General features: G+C 41.9%; 1 protein-coding gene across 4 annotated transcripts in view; it reads right to left on the bottom strand.

Moving 5' to 3' along the window:
- Window positions 1–1,802: 1,802 nt before the first annotated feature.
- The window catches only part of LOC109037054 (dynein axonemal intermediate chain 4), a 53,326-nt gene continuing 41,251 nt past the window's right edge, over window positions 1,803–13,877 (bottom strand). For all 4 annotated transcript variants that reach the window (XM_072296317.1, XM_019051547.2, XM_072296321.1 and 1 more), the window contains one exon: window positions 1,803–2,530. In XM_072296317.1, the coding sequence (XP_072152418.1) occupies window positions 2,240–2,530 (291 nt within the window). In that variant the 3' untranslated portion in view covers window positions 1,803–2,239. The remainder of the gene's footprint in view (window positions 2,531–13,877) is intronic.

Genomic DNA, 13,877 nt, shown 5'->3' on the forward strand with positions numbered 1-13,877 from the left:
AACGTCAAATTCGTTTATCTGGTGTTATAATACCTCCCAATGAACCGAGTTTCAGGCAAATCAATCGACAAACAAGCGGTGCCAATTTTCGGTCATCTTGAACTTTAACCGGCCGCCGTTTTGAAACGGTTTGAGATATTCACTTCGAGTTTGCGCTAAAAATTTTCTTTCTTATACTCTTTCGAGCGAAGTACCACAAAGGGGGTCTTGCCATCTGAAAAAATAGTTGGGGTCCGTCCCCCCCCCCCTAGGGGGACCCCCGGAGATTTTAGGGGTGTCAAAAAGTAGGTCGCCAAGTTTCAAATCTGTACCTCGATTAGGTCAAAAGTTAGAGGGGGGAGGGGACTTTTCTAACACTCTGTACATCCCTTGCTGGTATAGACGTGTCAACGTTGGTTTATAAGAGTTTTTTTTTCAGGGCCCTGGGGAAAAATAGTGGTGTTTTCCTTTTTCAGGGCCCTCGGAAAAAAAAAAAAACGCATCGTGTCATAACGTCCGTTCCTGGCCCGTGCCTCCCCCTCCCCTGTCTTCCCCGCCTCCCCATGCCTCCCCCTCCCCCTCTCCTCCCAGTGGAAGTAGCCACTTTGGTTCTATATTCCTTGCTGGTATAGACGTGGCAACGTTGGTTTATAAAAAACAGTGGTGTTTTTTTTCAGGGCCCTCGGAAAAAAAAGTGCATCGTGTCGTAATGTCCGTTTCTGTCCTCTATAAATAGTATACCTACGCATTTTTGCACAAACCCAAGGACGCCGATGCTATACCTTTTGTTCAAACAAAAAAAAGAAAAAGAAAAAAAAAAGGACACCGATGTTGACAAAGAAATGAAGTCCCTATTTATTGACCTTCCTATACCCCCCCCCCCCCTACTCATCCTAAACTTCGACCTTTCAACTTGTTATCTTTATCTCTATATTAAGCAGCTACAAGCAAAATCTTGGAAGCACTATTTCTGACGAACTGCCGGACCGATAAGGATGATCTTTATGTATGTCATCTGTAGTAGATGTAGATAAGCAAAAAATTATGAAACCCCAAACTTTTAATGTTGTAGAGCTTTTAAAGCTCATGTCACTTAAGTCCAATGTTAATAGCGTGAGAGATATGTCGTTTCCGCTAGAAACGTCAAGGTGTAGGATTCTACCTGAGTGACTCGAATAAACAATAAAACAATGGAAAAGCTCGTGAAGGGCTCCTCATTTGAAGAGTTGAGGAACGCTGCATCGCTCAGGGTTCAAGGTCCAAGGTTCAAGGTATAAGGTATAAGGTTTAACTTAATTTTTCCTGCATTCTTCCGGCTTCGATTTGTGGCATTGGTCAATTTACTTGATTGCTGAATTTCTATTAATATTTACAGCAGATAAACGGCAGATACAAAGTGAGAAGGCAGGCGCTGTGTCGCGTCGGGACGGACCAAATATTATTAACTGTTAACGGTCGAAATCCGATTTTTTTTTTAAAATTAAGTATTTGAAAATAACATAATAAATGGAAATTTCTCCAGTAAGAGGACTATGAAATTATGTACATCCAGCTATTCTTCATCATCATTCCCTTTACAAATTTGAGTGTTACGTCAAAAATTTTGAAATCGATGCAGCTCCAACACAAAATGGTGTATTAAAATGGAAGAACATTTTTGCCTATACATATGCGTATAGGGCCCGCGAAGCGCCCTCCCGGGGGTTGGGTCGCGTAGCAGTCAGGGGGCAGGGCCCCCTAGTATACGCATACGTACGCACATACATACGAGGCGCACCTGAAAAGTAACGCATTCAAGCTCCTCCCAAAGGGGGGGCGGCAACTTTTCTTTTTTTGGGGGGGCCGGTGGCGATGAGCAAAGCCTCGTGAGCGTCGGAGCTCGAGCCTCGGGTATGGATGGCAGAGAAGCGAAGAGGGGCCGGAATGGGCTGGAAGGAGACGGTACGAGTAGTGCCGCACAGTGGTCCGGCCGGCGAGACCTCCGTTCACGCACATAAAAACGGCAAATATCTCGAAAACTGCACATGGGATCTCTTTCGGCCCGTGAGAGCTTTTGATTAGAATAACTATCTGAGTAACGTAGCAAAGTTTCATCAGATTTGAGCGGGGGAGGGATTTCTCATAAGGATGGTGCGGGGTTCTTTAGAAACATTTTTACTCATAGGTGTCTTAGAAAACAAACTTTTCAGCTGAGTTCTGCAAAATCGCAATTGGACACACGCTTATTCTTGAAGGATTACCCGCACACATTTTTGATGGATTAAATTACGCATAAAACAAGATTTTGGAACTGATCCCTTCGTCCCGCTGATAAATAATGATCATGTTTTTTTTCTGTGCGCAGCACGGATTTCCTGCTAGATACATAAATAAAATTTACCTTTCCAGATGGTGAGAAGACAATAGATGTCAAGCCTCCGGTTGAAACTTTTAATGTCGACAAAGGCGTCACAGTCTTGCGAGAAATATCCCATAAATGGATGCAATCTCCGCTTACGCTAGCCAAAAACGTAGAATGGGTGGGAGACCAAGCAGCGTCATTTACCGCGTCCTTGAAACAATTCATAAAAATATCAACGTTTATTATAGGGCTCCATAACCCCAGCCATACTGCTTCCCACAAAACTTTAAGTAAGAAGTAAGCAACTACCTACTTCAGTTGCAAATCCACGACGTGTGCAAGTGCTTCACTATCCGGAAGTTATCATTTCTATTCCACGGGTTTAGTTTCCCGGCTGAAAATGAGTGTAACTGTACGGCGATTGCCGTTCTGTCGGAATTATTCGAATTTACATTGGGCCATGTTAAAGTTGGTGCTAAAACTTTTGCTGTATTTGCAAAATGTTTGCCGAATTAGTGTATGGTTTTGCTCTTTTTACTAATTATTTTGCGAAACTCACTAAAATCAATCAATCCCTTAGGGAAGCTCAAGAAACTGATGCTAAAATTCAATATTATACTCACTGTAATAAGCGGTGCCGGACACGGGAGCTGTCAGCAATAGATTTCGGGTGCAGATTGCAAAACGACGGAGGTGGCGCGACTGCGGAGTGCACAGGAGTTAGGGCGCTCCGCGAGAATATATGAACAATACCTATATGAAGCGTGTGGCTCATTTTAGAACTTTGACTTTTAGAAGTTTTCTTGTCCGGACTGCGGGCCGAACGCTGCCTTTTTTTAACGGTATATTACAGAAAAGTGCAGGTAAAGGGGAATTGTGTCGATATAAGAGAAGGGGGAGTGGACTGATTAATCGGAATAACTGGTAAAACAGTGGTTGCCCATTTTTGAGAGTGATTCTTTTCGCTCTAAATGTTTTTACTAATGTCTTTACTTTTTTCTTTAGGCCTTTTCTCCACGGGCCGTTTCACGAGATTTGTCCCAGCGTTAAATTCCACTTACGAAGTTGAGAAAAATATTGAGTTAATCAATTTTTTTTTCCCAGTACCAAGTATGGTACTTGTACCCCTAGGACCCACTGAGAGGAGAGGAAGAAGTGAAACGAATTGTGCAATATTTTATTCATTACTCCATTGTTAATGTTTGTTTCGTTAAAATAATGTGTATAATTGTCAATTAAGTGCAATTAGTATTTTAATCCCGGTTAAATACTCGACTTTATCTAATTTATCTTCTCGCGCAAACTAGTCGCAGGACTGTATGAGCCCCGTCCCGTGGAGACGGTAACTGGGAAAAATCCCAGAAGTTTCATTCCTGCGATTCGAACTTGGGACAAATCCTATGAAAACGTCCCGTGGAGACAAGGCCTTACCTTTCTCCTCTTGTATTTCAATCCCCCTAAGTTGAGAAAATGACAATTCCATATCTACCAGCAATCCCCCCCCCCCCGATCACGTCATCCGGACACCCATCAAGGACGCCATAGACTCATCCGTTGATGACGTCATGGAGGCACCTGTCGATGACGTCGATGGAAACGAGTCTCGTTGATGACGTCATGGAGTCATCCTTGGATGACGTCTTGATAATGGCATTTTGAGGTCACATCCAGGATCCAGGGTACCAGTTGATGGTGACGTCACAACACAAACCATAATTCATGTATATACATTTATTGCTAATTAGTTTTTGATGAGTCAATATTTTCTAAATTTCTAATTTTTAATAAATTTTCCGCTTCATATATAAAACCTACTTTAGCATGTACAGCATCAACTTGTTTTGAATCCCCCGCCACCTCTTTTTAAAAGTCAGAGAGTTTTTAGAATCTTGTCCATCTGTATTACAGGTCGTCAATTTTTACAGCCCACAAGCTGTTCGTTAGTTCCTCAGATGTCCGATTCAATTTAGAGATTCAATTCTCCAATCCCGCGGCCAAAGTTTGTTTACATTATACGAGCGCCCTAACTCCTGTGCAATCCGCAGTCGCGCTACCCGTCGTTTCGCAATCTGCAGTGCACCCGAAATCTATTGCTGACAGCTTCCGTGTCCGGCACCGCTGTAATAAGAATATTAGGGACATCAAGGTTATTATTCGTGGCCTACACTCTACGTTAGATGAACAGGACATTCTTGCCGATCTACAGGCGAAGGGTTTCAAAGCTAAAAAAGCCGTATGTCTTTTGAAACGAGTACCAGTACCGGGTGCCGAACTAAAGGCTATCAAAAAAGCTCTTGAAGCGAAAAAAACTAATGTTCCTGCGGATGATGCCTCATCTTCGGCTCCAGTTGCTGGAAACTCGGATCAAAAAAACAGCAAACCAGTACCTCCTAATAACGATTTAAATGCAATGGATACTAATGTTACTGAACAGATTATTGATAATGAATACGTTCCTCTATTTACTCCAGATACAGAGTATATTAGTAAAACTAAACTTATTAAAATTCAAGTCCATCAGGTCGACTTTGACCATTCCGAAGACGTGGAAAAAATCTACAAAATTGTGGGCATTTGTTCAATGTCTGTCAAAGTAGAACCTATAAAAGTATCTTCATCGAAGATAATCCAGTGTCGTCGTTGCCAAAATGTTTGACATTCAAGTAACTACTGCGGTAAACAGGCCAGATGCGTCAAATGCACAGGCAAACATCTTTCGGCTGATTGTCCCTGGCCTCAACGCGTAATTAATCCCCGATGTGTGAACTGTGGAAAATGGGGACACCCTGCTAGCTATCGAGGCTGCCCCTTTGCCAAAGAGATGCAAAAAGATAGGCTCAAAGCTCTTAAAGGTAAAAATCTACAAAAATCCAGTATTAGGGGAAATTTCCCTGCCCTTCCTTAAAAATCTAATCAGAAAAACGTAAATACTCAAAATAATAAAAATTCCAAATTATCTAATCATAATAAAATCAAACCGAATGTCACATATGCAGAAGCAACGAGCCCCTCGTCATCCGGTGATAACCAGCAAACGGAATTGATAAGTCAACTATTACTCACAATTGATTCTCTTAGAAAACAGCTCAAAGAAATGAGTAAACGCCAAGAAAAATACGAGAAAGCTTTACATGGCCGTGTTATCGGCTCTACTTCCTTTCGAGCTTGAATCACTCTAATTCTAGAGAAAATATTTTAAATTTTGTTGCATAGAACGCCAACGGTCTAACCCCGGCTAAATTACTCGCATTTAGTGAAACCATGGCCCAATTAATAACGGACGTTGCCCTTTTTTCTGAGACCCACTTTACCAGAGAATCAAGGGGTTATGTGAAGGGATATCGTTTTTATAATGCAAGACACCCGTCTAACAATGCGCGGGGGGGGGGGGGGGGTGCCTCGATAGCAATCAGGGAGTCATTAAAACACTCCGTTATCAAAATTTTAGAAGAAGAGAGATTTCAGTCTGTAGTCATTCAGATTGAGTCATCTCTGGCACCTTTCAAAATTGGTGCCATCTACGCACCGCCCGGACAGCGTTGCAACGTTGCACATTATACCGAATTGCTAGAAGGGATGGGTCCCCGCTTTATTATAGGCGGTGACTGGAATTGTAAATCTGTTAGGTGGGGATCTAAACTCACGAACCCTAAAGGTAGACACTTGGAAACGGCAGTAAAGAACCGTATGCAAAAACGACGTTTTTCGCCCCCCACCCCCCCACTAAAACTTATTCAAACTTCGTCTATCAGTTACTAATACTGGAGCGCTTCTTTTCCCAAATTTTCAGACCCCCAAAAAATTTTGGGGGGCGCTAGGGGGGTGGAAGTCAAAACCTGTGAACCTCGATATCATTCGAACGAAGCAAGATATTGAGGCCCGGTTTGGACGAAAAATCGTCTAAAATTGCATACTTTAAGATTCTAGAAGTCAAAATCCCGATATCACATTTTTGACTGAACTTATGTGCTTTTTTCAGTTTTTGAGGAAAAACAATTTCTTTTAAACACACAAAACTGAAAAAGCACAATTTTGTATTTGAACCAAAACCAGTTTTTTTAAATTGTTTGTCTTTTTCCGCATCCAACGAGTGGTCATTCAAGCTGGGGAACCGAACGGTTCCGGAGTTATGATCGATTGAAGTTTCCGCTCAACGCGCGCCGACCGATTTTCGCGCGCAAAAAAGTCGGATTTGACTGTTATTAAATCAGATTGAATGTTCAAATTGAGCAAAATGCATTATTAGGGACTCTTGAGGGTCGCTGAGCTCTAGCTTGAAGAATGCTGAATTCAGAAATTATAGATACTTCCAAAAAATTCACGTTTTTAAAATTACAGCTCCGTACAGGACCACTGAGCGGCCGGTCGGCGCTCAGTGGGCCTCTAAAATAGCGATACGGAGCTGTAATTTTAAAAACGTGAATTTTTTGGAAGTATCTGTAATTTTTGAGCTCAGCGACCCTCAAGAGTCCCTAATAATGCATTTTGCTCAGTTTGAACATCAAATCTGATTTAATAACAGTCAAATCCGACTTTTTTGCGCGCGAAAATCGGTCGGCTCGCGTTGAGCGGAAACTTCAATCGATCATAACTCCGGAACCGTTCGGTTCCCCAGATTTTATGACCACTCGTTGGATGCGAAAAAAGACAAACAATTTAAAAAAAACTGGTTTTGGTTCAAATACAAAATTGTGCTTTTTCAGTTTAGTGTGTTTAAAAGGAATTGTTTTTCCTCAAAAACTGAAAAAAAGCACATAAGTTAAGTTAAAAATGTGATATCGGGATTTTGACCTCTAGAATCTTAAAGTATGCAATTTTAGACGATTTTTCGTCCAACCCGGGCCTCAATATCTTGTTTCGTTCGAAAGATATTGAGGTTCACAGGTTCTGACATCCACCCCCCCTAGCGCCCCTCTCCCCCAAAATTGTTTGGGGATCTGAAAATTTGGGAAAAGAAGCGCTCCAGTATTAGTAATTGATAGACGAAGTTTGAATAAGTTTTAGTGGGGGGGGGGGCGAAAAATAACGTTTTTGCATGCGGCTCTTTAATCGGCGGTGATTTCATCACCCCGGGCAATGCCACATTTTACCCAGCTGATGGAATCAAAGAGTCCGATGGTATCTACTTTTTTGTCTTTAGTAATCTCTCACTAAGTAACAAAACCGTCTGCGATGTTCTGAATAACAAAAAAGGCGTACGCCCTAAAGATCATGTCCCTGTTGTTTTGTCTATCTATGCTACACCTGTATTAACTAAAAGACCCCCGTGTCTTTTTTCCGCCCAAACGGACTGGGAAAAATTTCGCTCAACCTTAACAAACCGGATCGATAATTCTATCACCATTAACGATCAAAAATCCCTCGATTTTGAAGCTGAACGTCTAACTTCCCTTATACAAGAGGCTGCAAAAATTAGCACGCCAGTTGCACGTAATAATGGGAACTTTTACCCAAGATGTACTCTTCCGGCAGAAAGTCTTCGTTTAATTGATAGGAAAAAGGGGGCTGCACGACGCAAAAAATCTTCCTTGTTTCCCGCAGACAAAGTTCGTTACAACCAATTGAACAAAGCAGTAACAAAACGCATCAACGAATACAGGAACGCTCAGCGCGAAAAATTTATTCGTGATTTAAGTGCAAAAGAAATTAATGATCACTCTTTGTGGAAAGCAACTAAATCTCTGAAACGCCCTTTCCACACAAGCTTCCCTATTTTACAATCAAACGTCGAATGGGCTAACAACAGCCAAGAAAAAGCAAACACAATTGCTGCTCATTTGGAATCAGTGTTTCAACCAAACCCCTGTACTGACCCAGAACGAGAGAGAGAAATTTCGAACGAGGTAAATGATATTCAATTCCTCCCCGATGAAAAGATCAAAAAAATTAGCTTTGAGGACATTTTTAATGAAATCAAATATAAAACAAAAATCAAAAAGTGCCCTGGCTTTGACCTTATATCGGGTGTTGTGCTGAAACAACTTCCAGAAGCAGCAATTAAAAAATTAACAACTATTTTTAACGCTGTCTTAACCGTTGCCTACGAGAATGGAGAGGCCGTAACTATGATTCTGTGACGTCACACTAGTAGATGAAACTCGGCCGCGGTTTAACACGCGTTCTTATGGGAGAACGCTTGCCGCGCGATGATTTCTCTCCTATATCTTTTTCAGGGTTGATCTGACACAAAATTTCATAAGAACCTTTTCGAAAGAGGATGAAATTTCACTATGGAAAACTAACTAACCCATTTGTGACATTGTCTAAAAATCGAGGAAATGAAAGCGTAATGCCGAAAATCGTTACTCCACTCAGATTCAAACGGGCCGCTCGAGCAACTTCGGCCGATCGAGGGCCACTCTGATTGATCCACGCAGCACACGCAGCGACTGCCTCACTCATCGCAACAGACAAGGCAACATCCAAGAACACGACGTTACAAAATTTCTTCTCTTCCAAAGATTTCTCAATAAAAGCAGAGATGCGATGGAGTTGCTCTATTGTACTGTGTTGTGGTCGGAATCCAAATTGCTCGTTAGGGAGAAGTTTATAGCGATAACGCTCCTGGACTGGATGGATGCTCCACGCCGTCTTAAAAGAAGAAAACCCCACGAGTTGGCAACGGCTCGCTTTCGCCAGTATTAGGCTCGTGCCACTGGCCTACGATTTAGTCTTTGTCGACTGACAGGGTCACGCACTCTTAAATCAAAAACTCTCATGTTTTACATGAGAATTCACATAGCTATTCATTGTTAGTTTTTCCCACTTTTCTCTTTTTTTCTTTTAACATTCAAGTTCATTATTTTTAATTTTAATTTCTTACAATCTCTTCGTAACTTTCGTAAAATTCTTTCTTTCAATAGTTAGCTCTCACCTTGATGTCCCTATTTTCTTAACTTTAGTTTCAGTTACCTGATCTTTATCTCTTTTGTCATTTTATCCCCTCTCAATCTCAATATTGTAATTCTGTTATTAACTCTAAAAAGTTGTGTGTACGAGGGCTGTCCCAAAAGAAACCGGACTTTCGTCATAGAAGGCGAACCGAGCGTCGTAATGAAGTTTTCTGGGGCTTGTTTGAAAGCTGATAAGCTACTAAAGATGCTTGTTTTTACGGAATGCAAAAATTCGTCTTGGTAAGGGAACTACACGCTTTGGAATAAAGGAAAGTCAAACTCGAGTTGCGATTTTTGTCTTTATTTCAAGAAAAATTTAGATACAACTTTACAAAAAAACCCAGGTTTTAAGTTAAAAACTTCGTTGCTCTCTTCTTCAAATGCTTAAAAATAAGGAAATTAACATTTTAAGCAGCTTACCAAGTCATCACCTATCCCCTTCAAAATATTCGCCAGCTTTGTCGATGCATTTTTGCCACCGTTTCTTCAATTGGGAGAAACACTGTTGGAAATCCTCAGGTTTGAATGATCGCAATTCCTTCAAGGCGTTCTCTTGAATTTCCGGAATGGTTTGAAAACGTCGACCTTTCAAGGTAGATTTAAGTCGCGGAAATAAGAAAAAATCACGGGGAACCAGGGCAGGTGAATAAGGGGGATGAGGGAGGACACTCATGGCATTCTTTGCACACAATTCGCGAATTTGGAGGGATGCATGGGCAGGTGCATTATCGTGATGCAGAAACCAGGAATTCTCTCTCCAAAGCTCGGGCCTTTTTCTGCGGACATTTTCGCGTAATCGTCTCAGAACACCATTGTAATATTCGCCATTGACAGTTTCTCCTTTCGGTAAAAATTCATGATGGACAACTCCTCGAACCTGAGAATTTCCAACAGTGTTTCTCCCAATTGAAGAAACGGTGGCAAAAATGCATCGACAAAGCTGGCGAGTATTTTGAAGGGGATAGGTGATGACTTGGTAAGCTGCTTAAAATGTTAATTTCCTTATTTTTAAGCATTTGAAGAAGAGAGTAACGAAGTTTTTAACTTAAAACCTGGGTTTTTTGTAAAGTTGTATCTAAATTTTTCTTGAAATAAAGACAAAAATCGCAACTCGAGTTTGACTTTCCTTTATTCCAAAGCGTGTAGTTCCCTTACCAAGACGAATTTTTGCATTCCGTAAAAACAAGCATCTTCAGTAGCTTATTAGCTTTCAAACAAGCCCCAGAAAACTTCATTACGACGCTCGGTTCGCCTTCTATGACAAAAGTCCGGTTTCTTTTGGGACAGCCCTCGTATTATACTTTATTAGGTATAAGTTAAAGAAAAATTTTATAAAGACCTATCTGGTCTGAAAGTTTCAAGTGTAATTGCTATGTACATTTACATTGATAAAAAAAAAAAAAAAAAAAAAAAAAAAAAAAAAAAAAACTAAAATCAATCGCTACTTCAGCAATCTCGATATTGCGATTTTCACCACCTCATAAATTGCTGTTTTTACAAGATAAATGCGAATGTAGCGTCGTTTTTGCAATTATAATGGTTAAAAAAGCTATTTGTACAACTGAACTTTGCTGAATTAGGAAATTGTGTAAAATTGCTGATTTTGCAAAATTATTGTTAGGTAAGTTAGCAATCTCATTTTGCGATTTTCGCAATAGCAAAATACAACCATATGCGCGCGCTCCAGGAGACGTTTTTGGTACTAATGTTCTACCAATTTTATAAGAATCCGTCATTAAACACACACATTACGGACTCAGAGGCCTGCGATAATTTAAGAGATTTAATTTGGGGGCCCGGGCCCATTCATATCAAGCCCTGGCTGGCCTAGTGGTAAAGTACTGGACTTCGGATTTCAACTCCATCCCGAGGTGTTGAAACGGCTAAGACACGCCCGGCAACGCACTTGACACGGGCTCGCTCTGGGGGCGTAAAGAGCGAGAATATTTCGGGGGCGCCTAAAAGGCGAGGTCTCCACCAATCCGCGAATTTTAGGAGCCACGGATAGCTCACATGGTTGAATGATGACAAGACAACAATTGATTGATTAAATGAATGATTGATTGATTTAATAATCATAGACAGAATACACGAATCAAATTTCAGAACAACGAAACCGTTAAAACACAACTAAATCTTCTTCAAAATCTTCCAAACTTCTAAAAACTCTCCAAAACAACCGAAACTCAAAAATAGACAAAAACTACAGCTAGCACACCAGGACTTGACGGGGGCAATGGTCGGACGACTCTAATGTGCTGATCCTCTATTCCAGAGGTCTACGGAGGTTGATTCGACACCGCCGAAAAACACTTTGAGGACTCAGGGATGGAATTTTACGTGCACCTGGACATCACACGGAATCGCGACATTTCTCATCCCGGCAAACATGAGCGACTCACTTTAGAAATTTTCCTGAAAACGCACGTCACCGTGCACTGCCGCCTCCTACGTCCCGCGCGTCCTACCCCTTTACGCCAATAGCATCTCACGAAAAGTGCTGATCAATCTAGGGCTGGCCGCGGTTCACACGGGAAACAAGAGCAAAATCTAACCTATGACGTCACAAGATTTCCTCCTCGCTGAGCCGCTGTCCGGCGTGCGATTCGCGCTATTCTCCCAGTACAAGGAGAACATGAATAATTTTTAAGTTTAGGCAAAGACATAAAGACGGAGGGCTAAAAGCAAAAAATGAAGCTTCTTTTCAACCACCTCTACGATTGGCTAGAGGATTGGCGGCGAAATCGGGACAAGTTTGAAATTCTTTAGGGCGGGAACTAAATAAAATTGCGGAAGCAAAGGATTCTAGGTTGATTTTTGCCCAAATTCACTTATACCCACTCATATTTTTTTAACTTTCGGTTAGTTTTGGTCCGTCGTCGACCGATTAATTTCATTTGGGAGTAGCAGTCATCTAGAACTGTAACGGCCTGTTTGAACCTGCTGAACCACCATGAACAGAAGAAAAAATAACTTTATCTGAGATTACTGCCTATTACCGGGCAAAAGTAGGTGTATTATATTAGGACGCAGTCCCAACTTTCTTAATACATTCGTTTTAGGCATTTAAAATACGATTCGAAGAAGAAATGTGGAAAAATCAAGAGGACAAGTTCAAATCAAATTTCCGTTTGCCGCCATGGATTCCCGCGCTTATTTACACACTCACACAAGCACCCAGCGCCAAACCAGGCTTCACTTTTTCCCCATGCTTTTAGATACGAGCACTCCGTCTTTATGTCTTTGAGTTTAGGGCTCAATTTTCGTTTCAGTGTGGGTTCTAATCCCGACTAGGACTAGGTTCTTAAGGTAAGTAATAACTCTTTGATCCTCCTCCTATAGAGAAAATACAGACGGTGCCCTAGTGGAAATGAACCTCATGCGGCGGGAGGTCTGCAAGTGGTTAACCATCCGCGGCGGGGACTAACCAAAGACATAAAGACGGAGCACTAAAAGCAAAAAATGAAGCTTCTAGAGCTTCTTTTCAATCACCTCTACTATTGGCTAGAGGATTGGCGGCGAAATCGGGACAAGTTTGAATTCAAATGTAGGGCGGGAACTAATAAATAAAATTGCGGAAACAAAGTATTTTAGGTTGATTTTTGCCCAAATTCAGGTACACACTTATATTTTTTTAACTTTAGGTTAGTTTCAGTCCGTCGTCGACCGATTAATTTCATTTGGGAGTAACGTTGATCTAGAACTGTAACGGCCTGTTTGAACCTGCAGAACCACCATGAGCAGAAGAAAAAGTAACTTTATCTGAGATTACTGCCTGTTACCGAGCAAAAGTAGGTGTATTATATTAGGACGCAGACCGAACTTTCTTAGTATATTCGTTTTAGGAATTTAAAATACGTTTCAAAGAAGAAATGTGCAAAAATCAAGAGGACAAGTTCAAATCAAATTTCCGTTTGCCGCCATGGATTCCCGCGCTCATTTACACACTCACACAAGCGCGCAGCGCCGAACCTAGCTTCACTTTTTCCCCGTGCTTTTAGATACGAGCGCTCCGTCTTTATGTCTTTGGGACTAACCTCCTGCAACCATAGAGTACATAGAGTCGTAATGTAATTGGGAGAGCTGGCGCCACTTTTAAGCATTTTCCATGTCCCGAATTCCGAGACTCCTGTGTGACGCCGGGTCACTTTTTCGATACATAATCAATTGTTTGCGATACACGGGTACCCGGCCATCCGATGACAACAACAACAACAACAACAACGGAGATAGGAATTACCACGTATTCCACACCGCCATTTTGGATCGAAAATGTATCGAAAAAGCGACCCGAACTCGGCACACACCGGGCTCGGAATTCGTCGAGCAGAACATGGCGCCAGCTCTCCCATTTACATCACGACTCTATGTACTCTATGCCTGCAACCTCCTGCTAACCTCAAGCAACCTCCCGTCGCATGGGGTGGACACCCTGTTCCAGGAAAAAACCCAGCAACCTCCCGCAGACCTCTCGCAAGCCTTAATCACCTCAAGCAAGGGCCTGCAACCCCATGCAGCTCACTAAGGCTTGCGAGAGGTCTACGGGAAGTTCGCGGGAGGTTACTCGGTTTTCTCCTGGAACAGAGTGTCCACCCCATGCGACGGGACGTTGCTTGAGGTTAGCAGGAGGTTGCAGGAGGTTAGTCCCCGCCGCGGATGGCTAA

Source organism: Bemisia tabaci, chromosome 2, assembly GCF_918797505.1.
Source record: "Bemisia tabaci chromosome 2, PGI_BMITA_v3".
In the NCBI taxonomy this organism is placed as follows: Eukaryota; Metazoa; Arthropoda; class Insecta; order Hemiptera; family Aleyrodidae; genus Bemisia; species Bemisia tabaci.